Source organism: Pleurodeles waltl, chromosome 8 (assembly GCF_031143425.1).
Source record: "Pleurodeles waltl isolate 20211129_DDA chromosome 8, aPleWal1.hap1.20221129, whole genome shotgun sequence".
Taxonomy (NCBI): domain Eukaryota; kingdom Metazoa; phylum Chordata; class Amphibia; order Caudata; family Salamandridae; genus Pleurodeles; species Pleurodeles waltl.
Window position 1 is genome coordinate 1,148,109,723 of NC_090447.1, and position 27,166 is coordinate 1,148,136,888.

The 27,166-nt window shown below is 45.0% G+C and overlaps 1 protein-coding gene across 3 annotated transcripts in view; it reads right to left on the minus strand.

Annotated features, from left to right (window-relative positions):
• The window catches only part of RB1 (RB transcriptional corepressor 1), a 776,914-nt gene that overhangs the window by 577,212 nt on the left and 172,536 nt on the right, over positions 1-27,166 (minus strand). For all 3 annotated transcript variants that reach the window (XM_069205380.1, XM_069205381.1, XM_069205379.1), the window contains one exon: positions 14,188-14,304. In XM_069205380.1, coding sequence (XP_069061481.1) covers positions 14,188-14,304 — 117 coding nt within the window. The remainder of the gene's footprint in view (positions 1-14,187; positions 14,305-27,166) is intronic.

Here is a 27,166-nt window from a genome sequence, read left to right on the forward strand (position 1 = left end):
CCTAAACTGTAACTTTGCTTACACAATTTGCACAGCCTTGGCACTTAGATAAGTCCCTTGTAAATGGTACCCCTAGTACCAAGGGCCCTGATGCCAGGGAAGGTCTCTAAGGGCTGCAGCATGTCTTACGCCACCCTGGGGACCCCTCACTCAGCACATGCACACTGCCTCACAGCATGTATGTGCTGGTGGGGAGAAAATGACTAAGTCGACATGGCACTCCCCTCAGAGTGCCATGCCAACCTCACACTGCCTGGGGCATAGCTAAGTCACCCCTATAACTGGCATTACAGCCCTAAGTCAGGGTGCACTATACCACAGGTGAGGGCATAGGTGCATGAGCACTATGCCCCTACAGTGTCTAAGCAAAACCTTAGACATTGTAAGTGCCGGGTAGCCATAAGAGTATATGGTCTGGGAGTCTGTCAAACACGAACTCCACAGTTCTATAATGGCTACACTGAAATCTGGGAAGTTTGGTACCAAACTTCTCAGCACAATAAATGCATATTGATGCCAGTGTGGAATTTTATTGTAAAATGCACCCAGAGGGCATCTTAGAGATGGGGAGACTGCCTTTGTCACCCTGTGGCCAGGAACAAAGCCTGTACTGGGTGGAGGTGCTTCTCACCTCCCCCTGCAGGAACTGTAACACCTGACGGTGAGCCTCAAAGGCGCACCCCTTTTGTTACAGTGCCACAGGGCATCCCAGCTTGTGGAGATGCCGCCCCTCCGCCCACTGCCCCCACTTTTGGCGGCAAGGCTGGAGGAGATAATTAGAAAAACAAGGGGGAGTCACCCACCAGTCAGGACAGCCCCTAAGGTGTCCTGAGCTGAGGTGACCCCTGCCTTTAGAAACCCTCCATCTTCATACCTAAACACACCCCTAAATTTAGTATTTAGGAGCACCCGAGAACCCAGGAAATTAGATTTCTGCAACCTGAAACAAGAAGGACTGCTGACCTGAAAGCCCTGCAGAGACGACAGACGACAACTGCTTTGGCCCCAGCCCTACTGGCTTGTCTCCTGACTCGAAAAACTGCAACAGCGACGCATCCGACAGGGATGCGTGACCTCTGAAGCCTCAGAGGACTGCCCTGAACCTAAGGACCAAGGAACTCCCTTGAGCAGTGGCTCTGCTCAACAACAAGCAACAACTTTGCAACTTCTAAAGACTTCACTTTTCCCGCCAGAAGCGTGAGACTTCACCCTCTGCACCGGATGCCCCCGGCTCGAGCTGCAGTGAACCAACACCACAAGGAGGACTCCCAGGCTACTGCGACCTCGTGAGTAGCCCGAGACGACCCCTCTGGACCCCCACAGTGACTCATGCAGAGAGAATCCTGAGGCTCCCCCTGATCACGACTGCCTGTAACAATGAACCCGACGCCTGGACCAAGCACTGCACCTGCAGCCCCCAGGACCAGAAGGAACCGAACCTGAGTGCAGGGGTGACCCCCAGGTGACCCTCTGCCTAGCCCAGTCAGTGGCTGGCCCGAGAAGCCCCCCTGTGCCTTGCCTGCGCCGCTAGAGTGACCCCCGGGTCCCTCCATTGAATCCAATACAAAACCCAACCCCTGCTTTGCACACTGCACTCGGCCGCCCCTGTGCTGCTGAGGGTGTGTTTTGTGTGCCTACTTGTGTCCGCCCCAGTGCTCTGCAAAACACCCCTGGTCTGCCCTCTTAAGACGCAGGTACTTACCTGTAGGCAGACTGGAACTGGAGCACCCCTGTTCTTCATAGGGGACTGTGTGTTTTGGGCACCTCTTTGACCTCTGCACCTGACCGGCCGTGTGCTGCTGGTGTGGTAACTTTGAGGTTGCCTTGAACCTCCAATGGTGGGCTGCCTATCCCCAGGAACTGAGACTTGTAAGTGTCTTACTCACCTGACAAAATAACCATTACTTACCTCCCCCAGGAACTTTGAATTTTTGCACTGTGTCCACTTTTAAAATAGCTTATTGTCATTTTTACTAAAACTGAGTATGCTATTGCTCTAATTCAAAGTTCCTCACTTACCTGTGTGGACTACCTTGCATTTTATGTATTTACTTCAAATCTTGAACTTGTGGTTCTAAAAATAAATAAAGAAAATATGTTTTTCTATATAAAAACTATTGGCCTGGAGTGAAGTCTTTGAGTGTGTGTTCCTCATTTATTGCCTGTGTGTTTACAACAAATGCTTAACACTACCCTCTGATAAGACTACTGCTCGACCACACTACCACAAAATAGAGCTTTAGAATTATCTAATTTTGCCACTATTTTACCTCTAAGGGGAACCCTTGGACTCTGTGCACACTATCTCTTACTTTGAGATAGTATATACAGAGCCAACTTCCTACAGGACTGCATAGTGAAGTTTAACCAAAGAAATATTGCAAAAGAGCTCAGACATAGTACAGCTACTGTGTGTCTGAGAAACATTAGTAATCCTTCATACATGTATGCAAAGATGACAAAGATGTTTGAGTTCCAGCCTATGCAAACATTTCGCCTTCTTTGTTAGAGAAGGGGCAGAGGAGTGGTGAATGGAAGGGGAAATCGGGTGGTCCATATGAAATAAGGACTCTACTTTTGGTAAAAATAAAAAAAAAGGATAAGAAGGTAGGAAGGACCAACCTATCTGTGGGAAAATGGGAAAAGTTAATTAGAAAAATACATGTAGACGGGGCAGCCAAGTAGCATTTAACCATAGCCACATCATACACTGCTGTACAAGGAACAAAATAAGGGCCTGATTTAGGGTTTGGCGGAGGGGTTACTCAGTCACCAATGTGACAGATATCCTGTCCGGTGTATTACGATCTTCCTAGGTAATTAAAGATCGTAATACGGCAGAAAAGGATATCTGTCACGTTTGTAATGGAGTAACCTTTCTGCCAAACTCTAAATCAGGCCCTAAATCACAAGGGGTCGGAAAAGCATGATTGAAATGGGTTTCAAAACCAATTTTTTTTCTGTGTCTTTATAAGGAATGCAGAAGAATATCTTGCACTGCTCAATCGGCACATGTGCAACAACAGTGTTTGGGAATTAGACTAGAGGACTGGACCATCGTGCTAGGAAGGCAGGTCAACCATGTGAGGAAAAGAGAGAAGAAAAGGTAGCTGAATACAGAGTGCCAAAAGATCTGTATATTACATCTTGCTTGGTGAATCTGTGGTTATTAGATGTGTGGATCCTCCTACAACTCTACAGGGCTTTTGACACATGCAGAATTGATGGAAACTTGTACAGCAGAACCTAAGACTAGCTGTACTGCAAGGCAACCTTCAAGGTGCTGTTTAGTGAGAAGTGAATGCAACAAAACAGAGGACAGATTCTGTCTGGATTGTGGCAAAGGGATCCATCAATGGAAATCCCAATTAGGAAAAAGAATCACGTCCATTGCTGCGGGGTAAAGTTTGTCTCTCATGCTACATACCCCTCACTTGATGAAGTCTGAAAGATGAGTTGCTACTGGGGATAGTCCCAGTCACCAAATTCATGGACACATGTGATTGCATTGTAAGGCAGGGCACACAACCTCACATTGCTGTGTCTATGTGATGGACAGTCATGGTATTGTCTGACAGAATATGAATGATGCTCAACCCTTGGACAGGAGAAAGACTTCAGAGCAAGGTAGGCTATCCACAGCTGGAGTACCATTAAGTGCTCCGACAAGGACAAAATGCCCCACATTGTCATACCCCGAGATAAGCATCCATGGCCAGTGAGGAGGTGTCCACGACCACTGTACCCTAAGCTTTGAAGGGCTGAAAAGGATGAGTCACAGAAAAGATTGGAGGGTACATCTAGTGCAGATCCGGATGAAAAGAGTGGGAGATTTGCATTTGAGCATTGAGGCTCTTGTGATGCTGGATCCAGTGTGATGTCAAGCATCACATTAATGGCCTTCATCTGCCATTTGATGTGTGGCACCAACAGGATGCTTAAGGTCATTAGGCCACGCAGATGCAGGACCTGCAGAGCAAGGATTTGAGCTAGAAACGTCAGAATCATCTCCTGAATATCTAAGATTCCCTGATCAGGAATAGCCACTACTCCTACGTAGGGTAGCCTCTACATGGGAGAGAGTTCTGGGTGTTGATGGTTACACCCAGGTTGTGAAGGAGTCATTACTCACTGAATATGTGCCTTGACCAGCGATGTAGACTCCACTTATATCAGCCAATCATCCAAAGATGAAAATACATAGAACTCCTGACTGTCGCACTGAAGTCATCACAACCCCAAGAATGTTTGTAAAAAAAAAAATACAAAAATGTTGTTGTCAGCTGAAAAAGTAGGACCAGGAATTGATCGTGCTGTGGTCCAGCCATGAATCTCAGATAACTTCTGTGAGTAAAAGAAATTGGAAAAAGGAAATATGAGTCCTGGAAATTCAGGAATATGAAACAATCTTTCGCATTGAGGACCAGTGAGACCTAGCTCAGGGACAGTATCTGGAGTCTATTTTGATGAATTAATAAGTTCAGAAGGCAAAGATCAAGGGAGGGCCTTAAATCTCCATCCTGCTTGGGGACTGAGTAGTAAAGGTAATAGAATTATTTGAGCCCTTCCGGCTAATAGTATCTGGCTATCTGTCAGAGGCCTGCGAAGCCCGAGAAGTTTCTCACATGCAGTCATGACAGGGTAAAAGAGGGATTCAATAAATAGAAGCTAGGGCTTTGCCACTAAGGAAGAGGGCTCCAAAGTATCCGTCAAAATGTTATGTTTCATCTCCACAGAGAACAAGGTGAATTCCAAGGCTTCAGCTGCTTACAAACTACAGTACTACTGCAGAAATGTCCTCTGAAGCAACTGAAAAGGAGTAAGGGATGTACCTTTCTGGTTAACTTTTCAGGCCATTCGCATTTTGCAAATCCAGATATAAGTCAGCTTAAATATTGTACTAGAGAAGAAGCTTATCAGCCTCCAAATCATAATCCTCTGTACGATCATAGCCTTGTCAGGCATTGCAATCGCACTGAAGCCAAACGATCTTCGATCTTAAGAATGTCTGAGCACTAGAGAGATACTCTACCAAGGAACACGTTTAAAGTCTGTTTTATCCCTTTCTCTCACAAGACAGATAATCTCCTCAGCCAGAAAGCTTTGGGAACTGTGCTTAAGACAAATTTGTAAGTGTCTGTGGTGTCAGTGTGAATGCTGAAAGGGGTGCTAACTCTATAAGGGATAGCACCTTGGAACGGTTCAACTTTTTCTTTTGTGCCAGAGTCCATGGAGATGCATGGTCAGACTCAAAGCCACCAAGCCTGCATGAAAGTGCTCCCCCTTTGGTGAGCAATCCAGAACGTGCAGGAGCCATCTGTAGTAGATCCAGAATATCAGGCCATAAGTCCTCTGACCTTGCATGGTCATCCAATGGACCCAGGAACTGCATCCTCATCTTTTTCAGCCTTTGGATATTATCAAACAATGAGGAAGAGTTCAGCACTGGGGAACATAGTAAAAACTCAAACTCTAAATGGTCCAAGAACATGACCGCTTAATCGAGGAAGAGGACCACCTCTTCTTGCTGAAGTTCAGTGTGCATTTTTTTTTTTTTTTTTAAAGGTGAGACATGTTAAGACATAGTTCTCTTAAAGGTGACTTAACTAAAGGTGAGGAGATTGCTTATATATATCTCTCTGCGGGCCTTAGTCAGAAAGAACTTGGACTCTCGCTCACTGGTGGCCATCAGATGTATGGAGATTCAGGAACTGGGAGGTCCCAACATCGAGCTCAGATCCAAGCACCACATATAGTTACATATAGATGCAGAAGGGACATCTACTAGCGGCATCTGTGACAAGGACTGAAAACTAAAGTTTTGGAGGAGCCATCTGAACTAATCAATGTCTAATTGCTAGGAAGTTTGTTGGAGACACACAGAAATCAAGCCTAGCTTTAATGAGGCACACAAAAATAGGAACTGACACTAGTATGTTGAACAGCATTTATTCTACTAAGGGGTCCTGTCTGTCGGAGGAGTCACAATTAAAGCCACGAGTCCAAAAGACGAACAATTTTGTAGTAGCAGTGCATGGAAGATATGCCCCTTAACCCCTCTAATATTTGCATTGGTAATGGAGATCTCTGGTCGAGTGGCCTTGATGAGATGAACAGATGCAGCGCTTCGAGTGGACGGGGGTACAAAGACAGGGTGGCATTGTAGGCAGACGATATGCTTTACATGCAACAGACACATGATACACTGCCATGCCTGTCACACATGCTTCAAGTCTATGGGGAGGTCGCCAGTCTAGTGGTCTACTAGAGTAAATCTACATACATACATCTGACTGAATCGCCCTTTCAACATGAATCAGATGCACAATAAAATGCACATTAAATGACTTTGGAGATATCTTTCATTACTTGGGTATATGTTTCATGTGATCAGCGCATGGCCTGGGAAAATAACATGCTACCATATCCTACTCCATACTCTTAGCAATCTGGAATCATGGACTTCCTTGGTACTTAACATAATGCGGACTGGTGGCACTACATAAAATGGTGGTTTTCTCACAGTTATTATGCACTCTACAAAACTATCCATTTTTTTTTCCCCCGCCCAAATTCTTGCAAGATCTCGCCGCTTCACTAACCCAATTTATTTGAGCAGGTGAAACACTCAGGGTCTCCTTCCCTAAGTGCACTTACAAATGCTTATGTGGAGTTTGAGACTCCCAGATCTCTATCTTTATTAATGGGCATCCGAAATGGCACCAATATGAGACTGGCTGTTACGAGAGAGACTTGACTTCTCTTGGCATCTGAAGCTCTCTACACTCGAAGGCCAGTGAATTACATTTTTGTAGGGAGGCTCCCTTCAACCCTCTGCCCTCTCCCTACTCCCCCGGGTACCTCCAGCTGCACAACGCCTTGGACACATATAAGGACGCTTTACGTGAGGTACCAGAATACAGTCCCCTAGAGGCCAAACTAGCCATGGAGGTGTTGGGAAACAAGAGAATGTCAAGATTATACCAGCCCTTCCACTTAATGGTCTTGACCTCCTCAAGGGCTTGCGAGAGGCCTGGGAGCGAAAGGTTGGGGAGATGATGAATGCAGAAGACCCAAATGGCGGCCTGCACTCAGACCATCCACTCAAACCTGTCAATTCAATTTAACTATTTTCATACAATATACTACAGCCCTAGCAGGGTGTGGAAAATGTGAAGGGTCGCAGTCTGGAATGCCTTAGGTATCATACCACAGAGAAATTTCTATACCATACAATCTGGTCCTATTCAGTTATAGTTCTAGCGTAGGATCTATGCCTCTCAGGCAGAGGCACTACAGTTCCCAGTGGCCCTGAATCCCAGGGTGGCTCTTTTGGGGATAACAAAGGGCTAGATGGAGACGAGGGCTCAACGAACTGCGGCTGGTATAGGCTTTCTGGTGGCCAAGAGGGACATTGCCAGATGTTGGCAGCAAACAGGACCTCCATCTCTACAAGAATAAGTGCAGGGCAATGACTGCTGTGCAAGGGTCATAAAGTTTGTCTATAAATGGAGGGGCTGCACAAACAAATTTGATAAGTAATGTGGTCCGTGGATTTCGTGAAAAGAGGACATGAGATTGTAACTCAGACCACTTTAAGTCATAAGTTCATTTACACAATCCCCAGATGTTTCACAATCTGCATTCGTAAGATATGTACAATCTGCGGTGTTTTGGTGCCATAACCCACGGTTTACGTTGTACGTGTTTATATTATACTCTGAAATTTATAAAAATAATGTAAAAAAGGCTTTGTAGTAAGTTGCTTTGAATAATTAATTAAATGGCACCTTTGATAATGGTTATTTTCGATGCCTGTAATAGCTGCCACATTTTCCTCACATAGGCTGAATATCAAATTTGTGCATCCAACATTTTCAACATGGGTTATTGGGTATGGCGGACATTCCTAGCTAAAGCAGTAGTCTATACAATAGAAATGAATGATTACAGATAATCTACATGCTGAAAACACCTTTAATTTAATGTAGTACAGTTTCATTCCATCTTTGGGAATGGCCAACTAAAATATTTTTGTTTTGTTTTGTTGTGTGTAAAAATCTAAACATAATGCTTTTCACAGATAATAAAGGACCAGAGTGTAGTACATGATTTACATCAGAAATTTATATAGTCTGCATTTTTATGCTAGGGGCAGGCTGTGCGATATTGTCAACCTGAATTAGAAAATGTTTGTATCGCTGGCAAGATAAATATTAGACCTGGCCTTCTTCGCGTGGTCTCCCCTAACCTTTTGCCTCTGCTTCCCAGGTTGTTGCTGTGTGCTGGACTCTGTTTTTGCTGTTGTTGTTACTCTGGGCACTTTACCACTGCTGACCAGTGCTAAAGTGCAAGTGTTCCCTATGTGTAAATTGTGTGTGTAATTGGCTTTTTTTTATGATTGGCATATTTCATTTACTAGTAAGTCTCTTGTAAAGTGCACTAGAGGTGTCTAGGGCCTGTACATGAAATGCTACTAGTGGGCCTGCAGCACTGGCTGTGGCACCCACATGAGCAGCCCTGTAAACATGGCCCAGATCTGCCACTGCAGTGTAAGTATGTTTACAGTTGTAAACTGACAATTCGACCTGGCAAGTGTACCCACTTGTCAGGCCTAAACCTTCCCTTTTTATACATGCAAGGCACCTCTAAGGTGGGCCGTAGGTAGCCCCATGGGCAGGGTGCACTGTATGTTAAAGGTAGGACAGGTAATTGTGTGTTTTTTCATGTCCTTACAGTGAAATACTTCTAAATTTGGTTTTCACTGTTGCAAGGCCCATCTCGCTTATAGGTTAGAATGGGGTCTGCCTTTAACCCCTTCGCTGCCAGGCCTTTTCCCCCTCCTGTGCCAGGCCTTTTTTTGGCTATTTGGGGCAGTTCGTGCTTAGGCCCTCATAACTTTTTGTCCACATAAGCTAGCCAAGCCAAATTTGCGTCCTTTTTTTCCAACATCCTAGGGATTCTACAGGTACCCAGACTTTGTGGTTTCCCCTGAAGGAGGCCAAGAAATTAACCAAAATACAGTGAAAATTTCGTTTTTTTCAAAACAATGGGAAAAAGTGGCTGCAGAAGAAGGCTTGTGGTTTTTTCCCTGAAAATGGCATCAAAGGGTTTGCGGTGCTAAAATCACCAGCTTCCCAGCTTTCAGGAACAGGCAGACTTGAATCAGAAAACCTAATTTTTCAACACAAATTTGGCATTTTACTGTGACATACCCCATTTTTACAATTGTTAGTGCTTTCAGCCTCCTTCCAGTCAGTGACAGAAATGGGTGTGAAACCAATGCTGGATCCCAGACACCTAAACATTTCCGAAAAGTAGACGAAATTCTGAATTCAGCAAGGGGTAATTTGTGTAGATCCTACAAGGGTTTCCTACAGAAAATAACAACTGAAAAAGAAAAATATTGAAATTGAGTTGAAAAAAAACAGAAAATTCTCTCTACGTTTTACTCTGTAACTTTTTCCTGCAATGTCAGATTTTCGAAATCAATATACCGTTACGTCTGCTGGACTCCTCTGGTTGCGGGGATATATAGGGCTTGTAGGTTCATCAAGAACCCGAGGTACCCAGAGCCAATAAATGAGCTGCACCCTGCAGTGCATTTTCATTCTATAATGGGTATACAGCAATTCATTTGCTGAAATATTAAGAGTGAAAAGTAGCTATCAAGAAAACCTTTGTATTTCCAAAATGGGCACAAGATAAGGTGTTGAGGAGCAGTGGTTATTTGCACATCTCTGAATTCCGGGGTGACCATACTAGCATGTGAATTACAGGGCATTTCTCAAATAGATGTCTTTTTTACACACTCTCTTATATTTGGAAGGAAAAAATGTAGAGAAACACAAGGGGCAATAACACTTGTTTTGCTATTCTATGTTCCCCCAAGTCTACCGATAAAAATGATACCTCACTTGTGTGGGTAGGCCTAGCGACCGTGACAGGAAACGCCCTAAAACGCAACGTAGACACATCACATTTTTCCACAGAAAACAGAGGTGTTTTTTGCAAAGTGCCTACCTGTAGATTTTGGCCTCTAGCTCAGCCGGCACCTAGGGAAACCTACCAAACCTGTGCATTTTTGAAAACTAGAGACCTAGGGGAATCCAAGATGGGGTGACTTGTGGGGCTCTGACCAGGTTCTGTTACCCAGAATCCTTTGCAAACCTCAAAATTTGGCTAAAAAAACACATTTTCCTCACATTTTGGTGACAGAAAGTTCTAGAATCAGAGGAGCCACAAATTTCCTTCCACCCAGCGTTCCCCCAAGTCTCCCGATAAAAAAGATACCTCACTTGTGTGGGTAGGCCTAGCGCCCGCGACAGGAAACGCCCCAAAAAGCAAACATGGACACATCACTTTTTTTTTTTATGAAAACAGAGGTGTTTTTGGCAAAGTGCCTACCTGTAGATTTTGGCCTCTAGCTCAGCCGGCACCTAGGGAAACCTACCAAACCTGCCTACGGGGTCGCTCACCCTGCGTGACATTGGCGCCCAAAAAAAAAATCCCCGGTGCCTAGTGGTTTCTGCCCCCCTTGGTGGCAGATTGGCGTAGCAAAAAACGGCCGATCTGCCCCCAAAGGGGGCAGAAATGGCCTAAATATAATTTGCACCCCTAGGGGAGCGACCCTTGCCTAAGGGGTCACTCCCCACCTAAAAAAAACAACAACAAAAACAAATAGAAAAAAAAAAAAAATCATCCCTGGTGCCCTAGAGGTTTCTGCCCCCCTGGGGGCAGATCGGCCTAATAATAGGGGGGGAGGAGGGGGGGGGGCAGAAAAGGCCTTCCTAAAAAAATGCCCCTCATTGGGAGCGACCCTTGCCCAAGGGGTCGCTCCCTTATGTCTATTTAAAAAATAAAATAAAACATCCCTGGTGGGCGTTTCAAAAGCCGGATTGCAAGCAATCAGGCTTTTGAAAAGCTTGGAGAGACTTCAAAGGGAAGGAAATACATTTCCTTCCCTTTGAAGCCTCTCCGTGCCTCCCCCACGTGATCGAAAGAGAAATGCTAAGCATTTCGCTTTCGATCGCGCTGGAAGCTGAGCTTCCAGCGCGATGGGGGAGGCTCCTGTGATTGTCCACGCGCGCTGACGTCACAGGAGGGGTGGGGGGGGGGTTGTCAGGGGGTAAGGGCTTCCCCTTCCATCCCTGCCTTGGGGGGTGGGTGGGGAGCACAGGGGGGGAGCGCTAGCGCTACCCCCAGTTCCTGTGACTTGGACGAGGTGACCTTGTCCAAGGCACACGGGAACTGGAGCCTTGGACGAGGTCACCTCGTCCAAGGCACAGAACCGGCTAAATATCCTTTAAGGGCAGTTTCTCTTTGAGAGCAGATAGGAATTTGGAGTTTGGGGTCTCCGAACTCACAATTTAAAAATACATCTGTTAGTGAAGTTGGTTTTTAGATTATTAGTTTGAAAATGCCACTTTTAGAAAGTAGGCATTTTCTTGCTTTAACCTTTCTGTGACTCTGCCTGTTAGTAGATTCCCTGTCTGGGCCAGACACAGTTGGGCTGTTTGTGAATCTCCTTTAGACAGTGATACAAAAAGAGCTGGGGTGTAGCCTGCACATCCTGATGAACCATCTGGTATAGAGTGGCGAGGAGTGGACACTTCCACCTGAATGGGCTGTGCCTACCCTCACACAATGCAGTCTGCGACCCCCTGGTGTGGGTCTGTAGCCAGGCCTGGGAAAGGCAGGATCCTGTAAACACCAGAGACTTTTCTTTGAAGTTGGGCAACTTCAAAGGCAGAAAGGGGTATTTATAAGTAGTGGACCCAAAACCCCAGACTTTAGATTTCTTCAAGATCACTTGTGGGTTCAAGAGGAACCTCTGCCAAGGAGCGGAGCTGAAGAGGAGAGCTGCCCCTGCCTGTTGCTGTGCTTTGTGGGGCTATCCTGCAATTGCTGCTTCTGCCTGTGAAAGAGGACAAAGACTGGACTTTGTGATATATTCCTGCTTGAGAAGAATCTCTAAGGGCTTGGACTGAGCATGCCCCCTGTTCTCAAGTCTCAGGGCCATCAAAGGCTTCCTCTGCCAGCACCTGGACTCTCTGCCGAGACTCCTGCTCTGCAAAGTGGTGCCTAATCCAGTCCCTGGGCCCTTGTAAGGAGAAGCTGGTGGAAAACCAAGAAAATCCAAGGCAACTGACTTCGGACGACTCCGGACTGGCACCACCCCCGAATTCTGTGACGCTGCTTGCACCCGAAGCCGTGGTCCTCGCTGGAGTTTGAGGACCCGCAGGCCCAACTCTGCTGCAGCCTCGCTAAAGTCCGCAACTCTGTAGAAGTCGCCGCACCACGTCGTGACCGCCGGACATCGACTCCGCTGCAAGTGTGTGGATCCAGCATTTCGCACTGACGCCGCCTCACCTCCACCGCTCCACGGCAAGGACCTGACACCTCTTTGTGACGCCTCTGCTCCTTCGCTCTGCAGCACCACAACCAATGCAGCCTTGGATCCAGCGACGCCACGATCCCCGACTCCGTGCACCGGCTTGTTTCCTAATTTTCACTCTATACTGTACCTGGGAGTCCATGTGACTCCGTGGCTAGCGCCCTTGGCGTTGGACTGTTGCGAACAACTCTATCACAATGCGGTGATATCACCTAATCGAAGCATTTGTGTTTCTAAGCGCTATTTTTGTGTTTAATATTTGAAGATGTATATATTTATTTGTGTATGTTGGATTTTTGTTATTTTGATCTTGTTTGATTTAGATCATGGGAGCTCGCAAACATTTTCCCAGGGGCCAAAAAGTTTGGTCTGTGACGCGCCTGGGGGCCGCATTGATGCCAGGGCTGTGGCAGTCACGTGGGGTGGCTCGGGGGATTGGTGGCCAGGTAGGTGTAGGAGAAGCAAATGATATACATCTATTGGCTGAAATAAACAATGGAAAACCAGAAAACCTGGAATGAATCCCGGCTTACCCACTTTTTCAGATTGTGTGATCCTAGCCAATTGTTTAGTCTCACTACACTCCTTTTTCTGCATTATTACATTTAAGATGACCTCGAAATACATGATTCATGGTGTGCGCTGCACAAAACCTGCCTCTATGTTTGATTTAATAAACTATAATGTTGTTAATGTATGATAGGAAACCAGGCCACTGATAAAGTGCACATACCAAGTGACTGGCCTCTTCAATTTACTATTGGTTTTGTTCTCAGGATAAGGGAAATAATTAATGTTTCAAAATGTATGTTTCCAAATGTATGTTTGAAAACTATCACTTTTAAAGGAATACATCTCAGTGCACCGATAAAATAAATTGTACTAAGGCAAAAAGGTTCTGTATGTTAACTAAATACACGTTTTTAATTTTAAAAAGACTGTCTTAGTTTTACACTTGTGCTGCAAGATGTCTTTAAAAATGAAGGCGTTTCTAAAGTTAAGTGCAGGCGTCCTGAGTTGCTTCCTTTCTTTAACACCAATTAAGTTTGAAATAAATGATTGTGTGTGTATTTAATATTTTTATTGTTAGTGCAGAGACGAGCAAACAGCTGCCAGTGCTCCTGTTGCCCAAGGGGCCGCATGTAAAGGTCAGAGGCATGAGGCCCACGGGCCGTACTTTGAGTATCCATGATTTAGATAAATAATACCTATTTTTCTAAACTGGTGTGGTGTCTATTTTGTAGTGTTTTCAGTATATTACTGTGTGTGTTGGTACAAATACTTTACACATTGCCTTTGAGATAAGCCTGACTGCTTGTGCCAAGCTACCAAGGAGGTGAGCAGGGGTTATCTAAGTGTGTATCTCCATTGCCCTGACTAAAGTGAGGGTCCCTGCTCGGACAGAGTGCAAACTTAGTGCCAACCGGAGACCCCATTTCTAACAATAACATTGCAGGTATACATACATACTGCATTATTCTAATGCATCAAATAATCATCTCAGTTAAATAATAAATGTGAGTGACCACTATGCAAGCTAACACATTTTATGTATACAGTCAATTTGCCTATTCAAATCTAAAAGGTCCTAAACAAAAATAACCATGCGCCTGTAATGGAAAATATAGCAAAGTTATTTAAAATAATGTCACCATACCAGGATTGTTATCCAGTAATTATTAAATAAATACTAAGTGTTGTGCAATAATCAACTGTCCGGTTTGTTTGGTCATTTTGAGTAAGCAAGCATTTTAAGAAACCACAAAGTATAAACAAATGCAATGAGTTACCTGAAACCCAGTTTCATCACAGGCGTGACCAACTGCTTCAGCAAACTTTTGTTGAAAAATGTGCCCAAGATTTTTTACTCTTTCCAGGATTGCATTTGTGGGATTTGATGTGCAGTTCTTCAAAGAAAACGTATAGATATGTGATCAAAATATGTATTTTTCTACATAAAGCACACTATCATTTCCGTGATCATAAACGTTTTATGCAAAATTTCACACAAAAGGATTCCAAATTAATTTACATCAAACAGCAAGAAAGTCTCACCTTAGAAGAAATCAAGATGACAATGCACAACATGGATACTTAATTAAAAACATCCCTGGAGAGAGGAGGGGGACTTAAAATTAAAAAAAAGAAAAAAAGAAGAAAAAAAAAAAAAGAGAAAAATAAGGATTGCCTGATGTGTGAATTTATATGAGGGTATACTAAAGTTCATATTATTGCATAAGCTAAGGGAAAATACACCACCACCGGAACCCTCTAAAATAGAGTTTTGAAGTATCAGGCTGTCAGAATAAATCTGAAAGTTTCTGCTGCAGTAGACAAAGGAAGATAATCCTTCACAGTGAAGTGAGGTTAAGATGGTGGCATATTCATGCAGCTGCATTCTCCTATATCTTAAAAGGCAAGGAAGAGTTGATTTGTTTTGGGTTTAAATGATTTTGTTTTTTATTTAACTCAACATATCATCAAAATAGATACCAGTGCTATCAAACATTCACAAATATCTCAGAATATAAACTGGATTTGGCCACCCTTCTCTGCACATGAAATGGATTAGAAAAGATGGGTAAAGATGGTTAAGCGAGTGCAGAGACAGAGAGAAACACAAATCACCAATATATGTAATTATCTCACATTTCTCAAACTTAGAGATCCCTGGATCCCTGCATATGACTCACTGCCAACAATAAAAGATCTACAATTCAACTGACATTGGAGAAAAGAGTCAATATAGGGACATCATAGTACTCATGATCACCCTTGAATAACGGCCTCAGCTCTACTTTGCATCAAGTTCAAGGACACTTTCAACAATACACCTAAGTTAAGACATGCACAAACCCTTGTGTGACATTTTCAGGATTGCTTGGTGCTATACAACTGCATCTATGTATAGGATCACCAATTTATCTTTGGTGCACTCTCACTGTTGTTGCCTTGTATGTGTCAACGTACTGTAGTCAGAAATAGCAGAATTCTCAAACATTCAATGTTGCATCTCCCTTTTTGTTAGTCACAGTCAGGATAAGTTGCCATTTCTGAGTATTTCCTACTAGTGCAATTATCACAGTTCACATTGCTTCTTTATCTTCTTTGAACTCCACATAGGCAGAGTGTAGGGCTTGTACCTCACAACTGTTGAAGACCAGGCAGGGCTAGGAGTCTCTATCACCAAAATCTTTTGATTCACAATAAGAAAGGACACTGCATTGCCTAATTTGGACACTCACATCACCATTGTACTGGCTCTTCTTTGCAAACTCTTCTGGTTGATCTACCTGGGCCTCTAGACATACTATTGATGAAATTGAACTTCGTCTTCATTAGGGCCAATCTTCAGCCCAGAATGCTTACCTATTCCCAGAGTTAGGCAACTCACTTTCAGTAAAGAAGGCACTGCCACACTTCCAAACGTTGGTCAAGTTGCCTGCTATGTGGAGTGTTCTACACAGAAATACATCGGACATTTTCATGTAAACCTAGATTACTCACAAATTAAATGATATTAATTTAGTTGGTAAAATGTTCATGTGATATAATATGGAAGCTGCAATTGAGCCCCCCACATTATATGTTAAAATGAGTTCTTAGAAATCCTGTGTGGAAACTTGTAGGCCATTGGATTCATATGAAACTTTGGATCCTTATTGTACTTTACACGTGATCTCACTTGAGTAACTGGAAACTGATTGATGTAGTCTAGGAAGGGGCGGGGGCATTACAGGAAGGATGTTTTTCTTTCTGCTGGTTCTTCTGCTTCTGTATATTCATACATAATGCCTATTTACTGCATGCGAAACTGAACTTTACTGTCTGAAAATCAATCAATTGCATTTGGAAAAAAGTAACACGTCAAAACATTCAGTTTTGGTACATAAAAGTTAAAATTTATTTACCTGTATTTATTTTTTTCCAAAAGTTAAAACTGGTAAATATCTTAAACCCTTTTAAAATGGTTTAAAATACTGGCAATATATAAAAAAGTGTTTTTAGAATATTTGTTCTTGAAGCTTAGATTTCTAAATATTTAATATTTTTTTCAGTTGACATTTTTAGTTATCTATTTCTACCAAGCGAGAATTACTTCAGCATTTTTATTAGACTTTTCAAAAATAAGTAATTATACGTTTAAAAATATTATACTTTTCAGAATATATTAAAACGTTCAAATTAATTTAAATTTTATCAATTGTTCTAGACTACTTAAACAAGTTTAAAATCACTAAACAAATTCTGAAATTTTCAAGTTGAGAATTTCAACCTATAAAAATATTATTAAAGCTAATAAAGGTTTCAAGATAGCAAAATCTAAGAACTTTTCAAGAAGTTAAAGTGGTTCTTAAGTGCACAGTGAAATGTTCACATAAGGCTTTTACATGAGACATCTCACATCAACACAACACTTGGGCATGTGGGGCGATACAGACAGCGGGGTCATCCTTCTTGCCTGAACATGAGCTGGGACTAGCAAAGTTATTTGTGTCCTGCCATGGAATATTCGTCCAAAAACATCAAGGATTTTGTTTAAGGTTTTTAAATACTTAAGGTGACCAGAGGCTGCGCTGTATTTTTGTAAACTATTCATGCTTTCTGTGGGAGGCATTCTCTTCCAACAATAAGCACTGGGTCTTAAACGTGATTCTGTATTGTGCAAAAGAACATTTGTCTGGTGCAGAGCCAGCCTTTAATTATGGGACGGCTTAGAATCTACCGGGTCCTTCAAATGCAGACGTTTTCAGCTTTCTTGAGTAATCTAATGGGTGAAGAAACTCCTCCTCAGTATAGTGCTACCCAAATATATATACTAAATGCCCAATAAAACTCTCTAGTCTACTTGCACAGTATAAACCACACATGAAAGTATTATGTTACTTACCCTGTAAGCATCTATGCATGACGTGTGATGGAGAGTCACATGCTTTGCATACTCCTGCCATCTCGTTTTGGGTCTGGACGTATGCACGTTTTTTTTCTTCTAAGTCTTTTGAATCACGAGGTAAAGTGAGTCCTGTTGGTGATAATGTGCACAGGCATCTACTCCATTGTTAGATTGACTTCCTGCAGGAGGGTGGGAAGAGAGTGTGAGTAAGCATCAGTAAAGAGATGTCCATGCATATTAAATAGTAATAAAGGAACTGCAACGGCCAAAGGTGTTCGGGGAAGAGGGGTGGGCACATGCAAATCTACAGCACTACATGCCACAAACAGATGCTTTCAGAGTAAGTCACATATTCTGTTCGAAGGCATGTGTGGCTGTAGATACACATGCCTTGTATAGACTGTAAAGCAGTGCCCTCCACTAAGCAGTGGTTTGGAAAAGTGTATATAGCACTGCCTGATCTACATCAGCTTGCTGGCACACTTAAATATCCACACAATAATGTTCAGTGAACGTGTGTGATGTAGACCATGTAGATGCTTTACTAATTTCAGCTATTGGGATATTGCCCAGGAAAGCCACAGAAGCCCCCATCTGACGAGTATAGTGCGCTCTAGAGGTAAAGTCCTTCTAGCTTTGGTGCAACATGTCTGAATACATTTGATTATCCATCTAGAAATGCGTGATTTAAACATGAGCTTTCCTTTGAGAGGGGGCAAAAAAGCAACAAAGAGTGGTTTGGCTCCAAGAAATTATTTGGTTCTATCAATGTACTGAGTTAGAGCTCTTTTAACATCTAGTGTATGAAGGGCCTTTTCCATAACTGAATCTGGTTCAGGAACAAAAACGGGTAACTCAATTGATTAGTTAAGATTGAAAAGGGAAACCACCTTTGGAAGGAATTTTGGGTTGGTGCAAAGAACCACCCTATCCCTATGTAGTTGCAATTCTGGGTTGGTGCAAAGGACCACTCTATTCCTGTGTAGTTGGAAGAAGGGTTCTTCTAAGGTTAGTGGCTGGGGCTCACTGACACACCTAAGTGAAGTAATGGTGACCTTCCAAGAAATTGGAGGGGACAGTTATGTAATGGTTCAAATGGTGGAACTACAAGTCTGGTGAGGACAATGTTAAGATTCCATGCTGGCGCACATGGAACTCTAGGTAGAATTATGATTTTAAGGTCTTCCATAAAGGCCTTAATAACTGGTACTTTGAACAACGATAAGTGCTGCCTGTTTTGTAGGTAGACAGACAGTGCAGCAAGATTTAAGCATATTGAAGTGTAGGCAAGGCCAGAGAGCTGTAAAAGAAGAAGATAAACAATGATGGATCAAGTTGGTTATTACAGCAATAGAAAAGCAATCTTTTACATTTAGCTGCATAACATGCTCTAGTTGCAGGCCTACGAGCTTCTTTACGAATGGTCATGCATTCAGATGTGAGATTTAGATACCCGAAATCTATGACCCCAGCAGGCAAATCGTAAGGCTGAGCTCCTTTGAATTTGGATGCCTGAATTCATCATGTTTCTGAATGAGAAGTTCCGGGTTGAGGTGAAGCTTCTCATGGGGAACTACAGAGAGTTTGAGTAGTGTGGGAACATGAGCATACAGGAGCTCCCAGAGTCTGGAGGGAACTGGAGAAGACACACTTGCAACTGAAGACATTGGACTGGGATAGGGAGGAGTTTGCTTTGGCGTGCCTTAAGCACAAGTACTATGTTGGGGGCGATAGATGTGGGAGGCTTCTGGCTCAGAAGTTGAGGGCCCGGGGCAAGCTACTGCGGTGCAGATGATGCGTTCCTCCTCACGGGGGAGGCGCGCACGGATGTGCAGATCGCTGAGGCCTTTGCTGATTTCTACCAGGAACTCTATATGGAGGACCCGGCTATTGACTGCGACCCCTCCTCCTACCTTTCTGATTGCACAATCACGCCGCTTAGGGAGCAGGATGCGGCTCTCCTCGATGAGCCTATTCGGTTGGAAGAGGTGATATCGGCGATCTCGCGATTAAAGTTGGGAAGTCGCCTGGCCCGGACGGTTTCACTCCGCTTTTCTATAAAACTTTCTGTCCGGAACTCACCCTGGTACTTACCCGGCTGTTCAATTCTTTTACAGAGACAAAAACTCTTGTTCCTAGTATGCTTGATGCTATTATCGCGGTCATCCCTAAGCCTGGGAAGAACCCGGAGGACTGTGGGTCTTATTGCCCCATTTCCCTCCTTAACATCAATGCCAAGCTGTTCACAGGCATATTATCGCAGCGCCTAAACCCGTACATGCCTGGGCTCGTTGAGGCGGGTTTCATACCCCATCGACAGAGTGGAGACAATACGAAGCGGATTTTACATCTGATCGATAAGACACACAGGTCTCGTAGGGAGGCACTCCTCCTTACTATCGACGCAGAGAAGGCATTCGACAGAGTGCATTGGCTGTACCTCTTCGGAGTGCTGGAGTTTTTTTGGTATGGGGCCGTCACTCCTGACCTGGATCAGGTGTGTTTATAGCAGGCCTAGTGCAGTAGTACGCGTTAATGGAACGGTTTCATTGTTGTTCACCATAGGAAGAGGAACGAGGCAGGGGTACCCCCTTTCCCCGCTTCTGTTTGCTCTTTATATGGAACCCTTGGCACAAAGACTTCGAGCTACCCCTCATATTACGGGCATTAAGTTTGGGGGTGACCACCAACCTATTAGTCTGTACGCGGATGATGTGATTTTAACGCTAGCAGAGCCCATGGTCTCGCTTCCAGCGCTCGTGGACGCTTTGGATGCATTTGGCGCGGTCTCTGGGTTCAGAGTGAACGTGCAGAAGTCGCAGATCTCGAATCTGTAGGTTCCGTTGGATCACGAGGCAGAGCTGCGCCCTAGATTTCCCTTTATATGGGCATCCTTGTACATCCCGTATCTGGGCATTGTGCTAGCGAAGACAGTTGCAAAGACAGCCCGACAGAATTATACGGCCCTCTCTAGGGAGATACTCAGGGACTTAGAGACATGGAGGAAGCATAAACTATTGTGGTTCGGTAGGATTGCTGCAATTAAAATGACTATCTTGCCACGTCTACTCTATCTGTTTCAGACGCTTCCTCTCATTCCACCACCTAATACGCTGGCTACGCTCCAGGCGGCGATCTTGAAGTTTATCTGGGACCGGAGGCCCGCGCGGATATCTCACCACTCTCTATATCACCCCAAGTTGAAGGGGGGTTGGCGGTGCCCTGTCTGTTAAAATATTACCAGGCGGCACAGCTACGTTTTCTGGTGGAATGGAGCCGCCCGTTGACGGAAAAGCATTGGTGTTTTATGGATCAGGCGGTGGCTGGGTCCCATGTCTGGAAGGAGCCTGGGTTACGGCGTCGACACAGAGCGACAGGTCTCTACGACTCTCCTATCATGGGTGCGACCCTTGAGGTGTGGGATGCGGTGGCGCTCAGATGCGGCTTGACGACCTTACCTTCCCCCATTAACACCGATATGCGCGAACCCAGAGTTTGCTCCCGGCATGCGTTCAGAGGGCCTTCAGCGTCAACATGCGAAGGGATGCAGAAGGGTGGGGTGCCTATTTGATGAAGATGGTATTATTCCCTTTGACCAACTCCGGGAGACTTATGGCTTAGCGGAAGCAGATAGATTGTCTAATTATCAGGGTCGGCATTGGGTGCTGCAGCCAACAGTTAAGCCCTTAGTTGCTAGAACGCTTACACCATTTGAGAAGTGTCTCGTAGGGAAGACAGATGACAAGCGGTTGGTATCAGAAATGTATGCACATCTTCTCAGGGCCATAGCCTTTGCCAAGACACGGGGCGGAAGCACTGGGAGAGGAAGATAGAAAGAGAATTGACGGAGGAGGAGTGGGAGGGTATCTACTTCAGGACGCACCACAAAGCTCACCATATCCCGGGGGTTGAAACGGATATAAGATCGCTACTTCTTGGTACTATACCCCTGCGAGGATTCATGAGTGGGACTCCACTAGGTCTGGGCTCTGCTTGAGGGGTTGTGGGAATACGGGCACGCTCATTCACCTGCTGTGGCTCTGCCCGAAGCGGACGAGATACTGGAACTGCATCTTGGATGAGATTGATAGAGTATTTTCCACAGAGATCCCAAGGGTCCCGACATACACCATTCTGGGTTTATCTAACCCTCTCACCTTTTCCCTCTGCTCTTTGAGGGATCGTCAGATTGCCCTCAATGCGGTCCATCAGGTGATTCTTGGATTGTGGGGCACGGACGAGGTCCCGAGCTATACCTCCTGGCTTTACAAGCTCTGGTATTTTTTGGCAATGGAGAAACTAACTGTAGTGGCCAATCAGAGGGCAGATGAAATAGCTGAGCTGTGGAGACCCTTTATTCAGATTCTATACGCTGAATTTAACAAACTCACATGCCCCGTATATATCTGAAGGTATTGAGGTTGCTTGGAACTGACTGATCGGGGCGCAGGTAGAGAGGGGGGGGGGGGGGGGGGGGGGGGGGGGGGGGGAGTCAGACGTGCGACTCTAATGGCCGGGAGGTGGGGTCCGGGTGAGCGCAGGATGGACTATGGCTGAGCATTGCTGTGAGGGGTTATGTTGCCTTATTTGTTAATGTTGTATGTGATTTTTCCTTCTGTTCTTTCTTTTTCTTCTGGCGGGACATCGGCTTCTGCTAGGTCTCATTCTGGTTTGCGGTTTCTTGATGCAGGAGGGACGGGCATGTATATAGCTGTGGCTGTACAGCCTTTTTCATTGGAGCTACTTCCTAGGGCTCGTTGACGGAAGATGTCATACACTGCCGGCCCGAGAGGTTGTAGGCGCATAGCTGTGTAATGTGTTTCTTGCATCCTAAACTAATACTAAATAGATTTGATCCATTCCTGGGCAGTGCTCCACTAACAGGCGTGTTGTGATGTACTGCCCATCGCCAAATGGTCTGAGACAGGCATGACAACTGTAGAGTGTGCATACCCCACGCTTCTGTTTTTGTATATAGTATATGACTGCCATAGTCTGTCCGGACTAAGACAACCTTGCCTAACAGGTGAGGTAAGAACACTTTCAATGCTAGGTAATTAGCTTGAAGCTCATGGTAGTTGATGTGGAGACCCTGGTGTTTGGTGTCCCGGAGACCCTGAATTGTGAGAGCCTATAGGTGAGCACTCAATCCTGTGAGAGATGAATCCTTTGTGAGAACAAACTGTGGAAAAGGTTTGAGGAACTGGCGATATTTTAACAGGTTCTTTGTCTTCCACCACTGCAGAGAGTGAAGAGTGTAGCTGTCTGTCAACACTAGATCTTCTAATTGATCCTGTGAATTCGACCACTGATGTGCTAGACATTCATGCAGCGGACGCATGTGCAATCATGAATTTGGCACTATGGCAGTGCATGATGTCAGACCCAGCAGACACATAACTATTCTGGCTATTTGTTGTTTATTCGTGTTAAACTGTGGTAGTAGTGTCTGGAAATTTGAATTTTGAATTCTTTCTGTATTGGGGTAGGCTAATCCCTCTTGTGGGTTGAGAATAGCCCCCAAATACAGGTGAACCTGTGAAGGTTGAAGGTGTGATTTTTGTATGTTGATGGTAAAACCCAGTTCATAGAGCAGATGAATAGTGACCCGAGTGTGTTGATGACACAGAAAAAGGGTATTGGTTTTGACAAGCCAGTCATCCAGATATGGGAGGACATGGGTGTTCTGTCTGTGTAGATGTGCTGCTAACATTGCTATGCATTTGGTGAATACCCAGGGTGCAGCAGTGACCCTGAATTGGAGCACTCTGAACTGATAATGTTTGGCAGCTATGACAAACTTGAGATATTTGCAGTGTGCTGGATGGATTGGGATGTGAAAGTAGGCGTCCTTTAAGTCTAGTGCTGAGAAAGTTGCCTTGCTGGAGACGTGGGATCACATCTTGGAGAGTAACCATGTTGAAATGCTCTGACAGGATGTAAAGATTTAAAGGCATGAGAACTAAGATGGGTGTAATGAGCAGTCACTTTTGGGGATGAGAAAGTACAGAGTATACTACTGATCCTTGATGTTGAAGGGGAAGAGGCTTTATAGCTCATTTGAGTAAGAGAGCTTGTACTTCCTGTTTGAGCAGGGTTTGATGTTCCACAGAAAGGTTGTGCCTGTGAAGTGGAATTTTTGTAGGTATGGTGATGAGCTCAAGACAATAACCATGTTGGATAATATCCAACACCCAATGATCCGGGCATTGGACACAGCCAAGGAATCAGGGGAAATTTGTCCTCAGATGTAAACGGGGTCTGACGGTGCAGGTTTGTATTTTTTGTCGACCCTGTGAGAGACAATGCATGCTCAAGACTTTAAAGATATTGTCAGAGTAACACAGCATGCATTTCATCAACAGGAGGTATTGGATAGCCCGATGTGTACCGGATAGGGTTTTGAAGAGGACATCCTCTTCTATGGGGTCTTCATGAAGAGGGACCTAGTGACAGATGGCGGGCCTGCTGATGAGTTCCTGGTAACAGGTGGAGTCTTAAGGAGATAGCTTGGCAGGGCACAGGTCTAGATCAGTGTTCCCTTGGGAGATCAGCGTCATATTTTGACCAGGAATCTGTGGGCTGTGATGCATGGTAAGGAGCATCCAACCCCTTGTCCCCCATGTCTACCTGTGAAGGAATGTGGGTATCCCTGTGGAGTAATGTCTCAGGGATTGCCCTGAAAATGAGGCGGAGAGGGAGTGGGTGGTGGAATGAAGAGTGGAGGAGAAGGTGGTGGTGGTGGTGGTTGTGGCTCTGGAGAAGAAGGAGGAGGAGGAGGAGGAAACGGGCTGGTGGCCATGTCCTTCTTCCTCTTTTTAACAGGCACCGGCAAGTCTAATGTTTCTCCAAATGAAAGTTGATGCTTTGAAGGAGGTGGCACAGACACCACAGCCTTCACTAAAATGCAGCCAGTCAGACTGTATATGCAGCTGCTTGTGGCGTGGATAGAGCCATCAGCATTGTCTGGAGGATTCGTTCGGAGCTGATTTTGAAGCTGGTCTCGAGATTTTTGGTGCCAAAAGTGGTTTTTGTTTCAGAGGTGAGGTGGTCAGAGCCGAAGCAGTCAACGCCAGAGTGGTCCAAGACAATGGTGAAGATGCCTGGCGCAAAAGTCGATTGCTTAAGCTTAGCTTTCAAAGCCAAGCCGGAGAGCGAGGTATCTGCAACAGATGGTCGATACCTACCATGGACTGCTGGGAGTGGTGGCCCGGGAGCTCTATGCTCATTTCGGTTCCAAAGTTTTATTTGTGGCAGGACGGGGATGTTTGTTCTCATGGTACGCTGGCCCAGTGGAAGGTCCTGCATCTGGAGGTCGATCTGCAAGTTGGAGCAAGTCGACTGAAAAGGCCTCTTCTTCAGCTGTAGAGGATTCATGGAGTTCTTCCTCCTCCTCGACATACTGTTGTCAGGTGTTTCTTCGAACTCCCTACGCTACATCTTGCTGCAACACGCCCGTCAGACACTTCCTCATCATATTCATTGTCATACAAAACATTTTACATACCATGAATTGTGCCAAGGTTGGATCCAAATAAGACCTCCCAGCATCCGATAGTTAATAGTGTGTTAAGGCAGAGGCTGCAGATTAGTGTCTGGATGCAAATTTACGAGTTGCGCCTTTGTAATCTCATAGCACAACAGAGGCCTGGGGAGAGCCAAAGCCTGCTTGGTGTCAGATACCAGCATCTGGAACAGATCCCGGATCGGGCAAGCAGGCATAGTAGGGGCTGCCTTGGATTGTGGTGTCAAAGTGGAAGCACAAACTGGTGTTAGAACTGGCCCTGGCACAGGTCCCACAAGGTCAGTTGGTGACGATGGAGGTCCTGCAGGCTGAAGTACAACTGGAGCCCCTCACAGCTCCAGGGGACCGTAAGTCACACCAAAAGGAGGAAGAAGTATCTGAAAGAGCTGCAGCTTGTCCTCCTGTAAGGTTGCAATTTTATGTGGGGTCGTCAGCGAAGCAAATTCAGAGTGTGCCCATATCAACTGCTAGAGCGGATCAGAGTTAGAAGATGCTTGTGGGTCATGAACGTTTGACTGACACCCTTGCGCCTTCTCACCAGACTGCAAGTGGCAAGATGGAGTTATGTCCAGCTTGCATTCTTGCATCTTTTCAACTTTGACTTACAGGAAGACTTCAAATGGGAATAGAACAGAACTTCATGTAGGACCAACTCCTTTAACTAGATTAGAAACAACCATAAGACTTGGAGCAGAAACTACTTTTCAACCACAAACGATTAGGTTTACGGACGTAGGGTTTCGCCTTCCACTCCAATACTGATTGTGGGTGCATGAGGGCGCACTTGTCACACAGCTTTCAGTCATACCCTGAACTCTAGCACCACATCAACACAAGTGACAGGTCATGACCAACAACTGCTTCCTGCAGTCAAGGAATGGATACAATCCTGCAAATGGGGGAGGCATTGTCCCAGGCACAATAAGTGCAATGTTTAGTCTGAAAACCAATACACATTGGAGCACAGCTCCAGATCTGGGTAGAAGGCTACAGAAAGGAATAAATTAATGTCAGTCCTCAGGGGTGGCATTTACATGTGGACACTTCTCAGATGCTGCAGAGTCACCATGAAGCCACATGGCACCACCTATCAGTATGTGGGAGCACTGATGAGATTTGTTTTTGATATCCTTGATCACCATCTCTTTCTATTGTTAAACACTAATGTCTGCCTGTGTTCTAAAGCACATTCCACCCCTACGCATATATATCTGAAAAATGATGTCACACAACAATGTTATCAATTGGTTCCGATTCTCTTAGAAAAATACGGTCTACAAATATTTCTCTTTTCCTTTTGCATCAAACATCTCCACCAAACACTTCTACCAAGTGGCTTAAGCAAATACTGGCAAATTAATAATTTACTTACATCTTCATTCTCCTTCAGGCACCCCTGGGGTGGTGATGGACAGGGGAGTTGTCACCCCCTTTCCTTTGTCCAGTTTTGCACCAGGTGCAAACCGGTTCAGCAAGTAGGGCACCATATGTGCCCTTTAAAGAAAACAGGTGGCTTGGAGAGGCTACCCCTCTCCAGCCTTGTAACACCTAATTCTAAGGGAGAGGGTGCTGCATCCCCTCTTTCACAGAAAACCATTTGTTCTGCCTTCCCTTGTTTAAGCTGGTCAAGCAGCAGGACGGCACAAACCTGTCTGAAGGGCTGCAGCACCATGGGCTGCCTGCAAACCCTGAAGGACTGTTAGGAGCAATACTGGGGGGTCCTCTAAGAAGCCCCCAGAGTGCATGGGATCATGCCACCAATACTGGCATTAGTACTGGGGTATTGATACCAAACATGCCTGTGGCCAGTACACGGGTAAAATGGCTTCGCAGGCCGCAGGATATTCTTGAGCAGTGGGCACTCTGTCGAGCCTACCAGAACTGAGGGTGTCCCGTGTTCCGGGGGTGTCGCTCACTGGGAGCCTAGTATATAAACTTGTATAAAACTTTTATATAACTTTTGTCTACAATGTTTTACAAAGCTGCAAGTGGAACTTTAACTGTAAACTGTTATTATTGCCCACTGGGCTTGTTTGAATCTGGAAGAATATTCGTCTCTAAGCATCAATTTAATGCCTCTTATTGTTTATCTTTTTATGCGTGTTATTTTCTTTCACCTGTCCTCAAAATCAATAAAGTTCTTTATTAAAAAAAAATGGCTTCCCGCACTTACGAAGTTGAGTGCACTGGAACTGGAGTTTGTAGGAGCACCCCTGCTCGTGCAAGGGGGCCCTTACCTACAGGGACCTGGATCCTGCCCTATGGGCTAGGAGGGCCTGTCACAGGGGTGAATTACAGTGACCTGGTGCAGTGGCCAGCAGTGAAAGTGTGCATGCACATTTGCACGCAG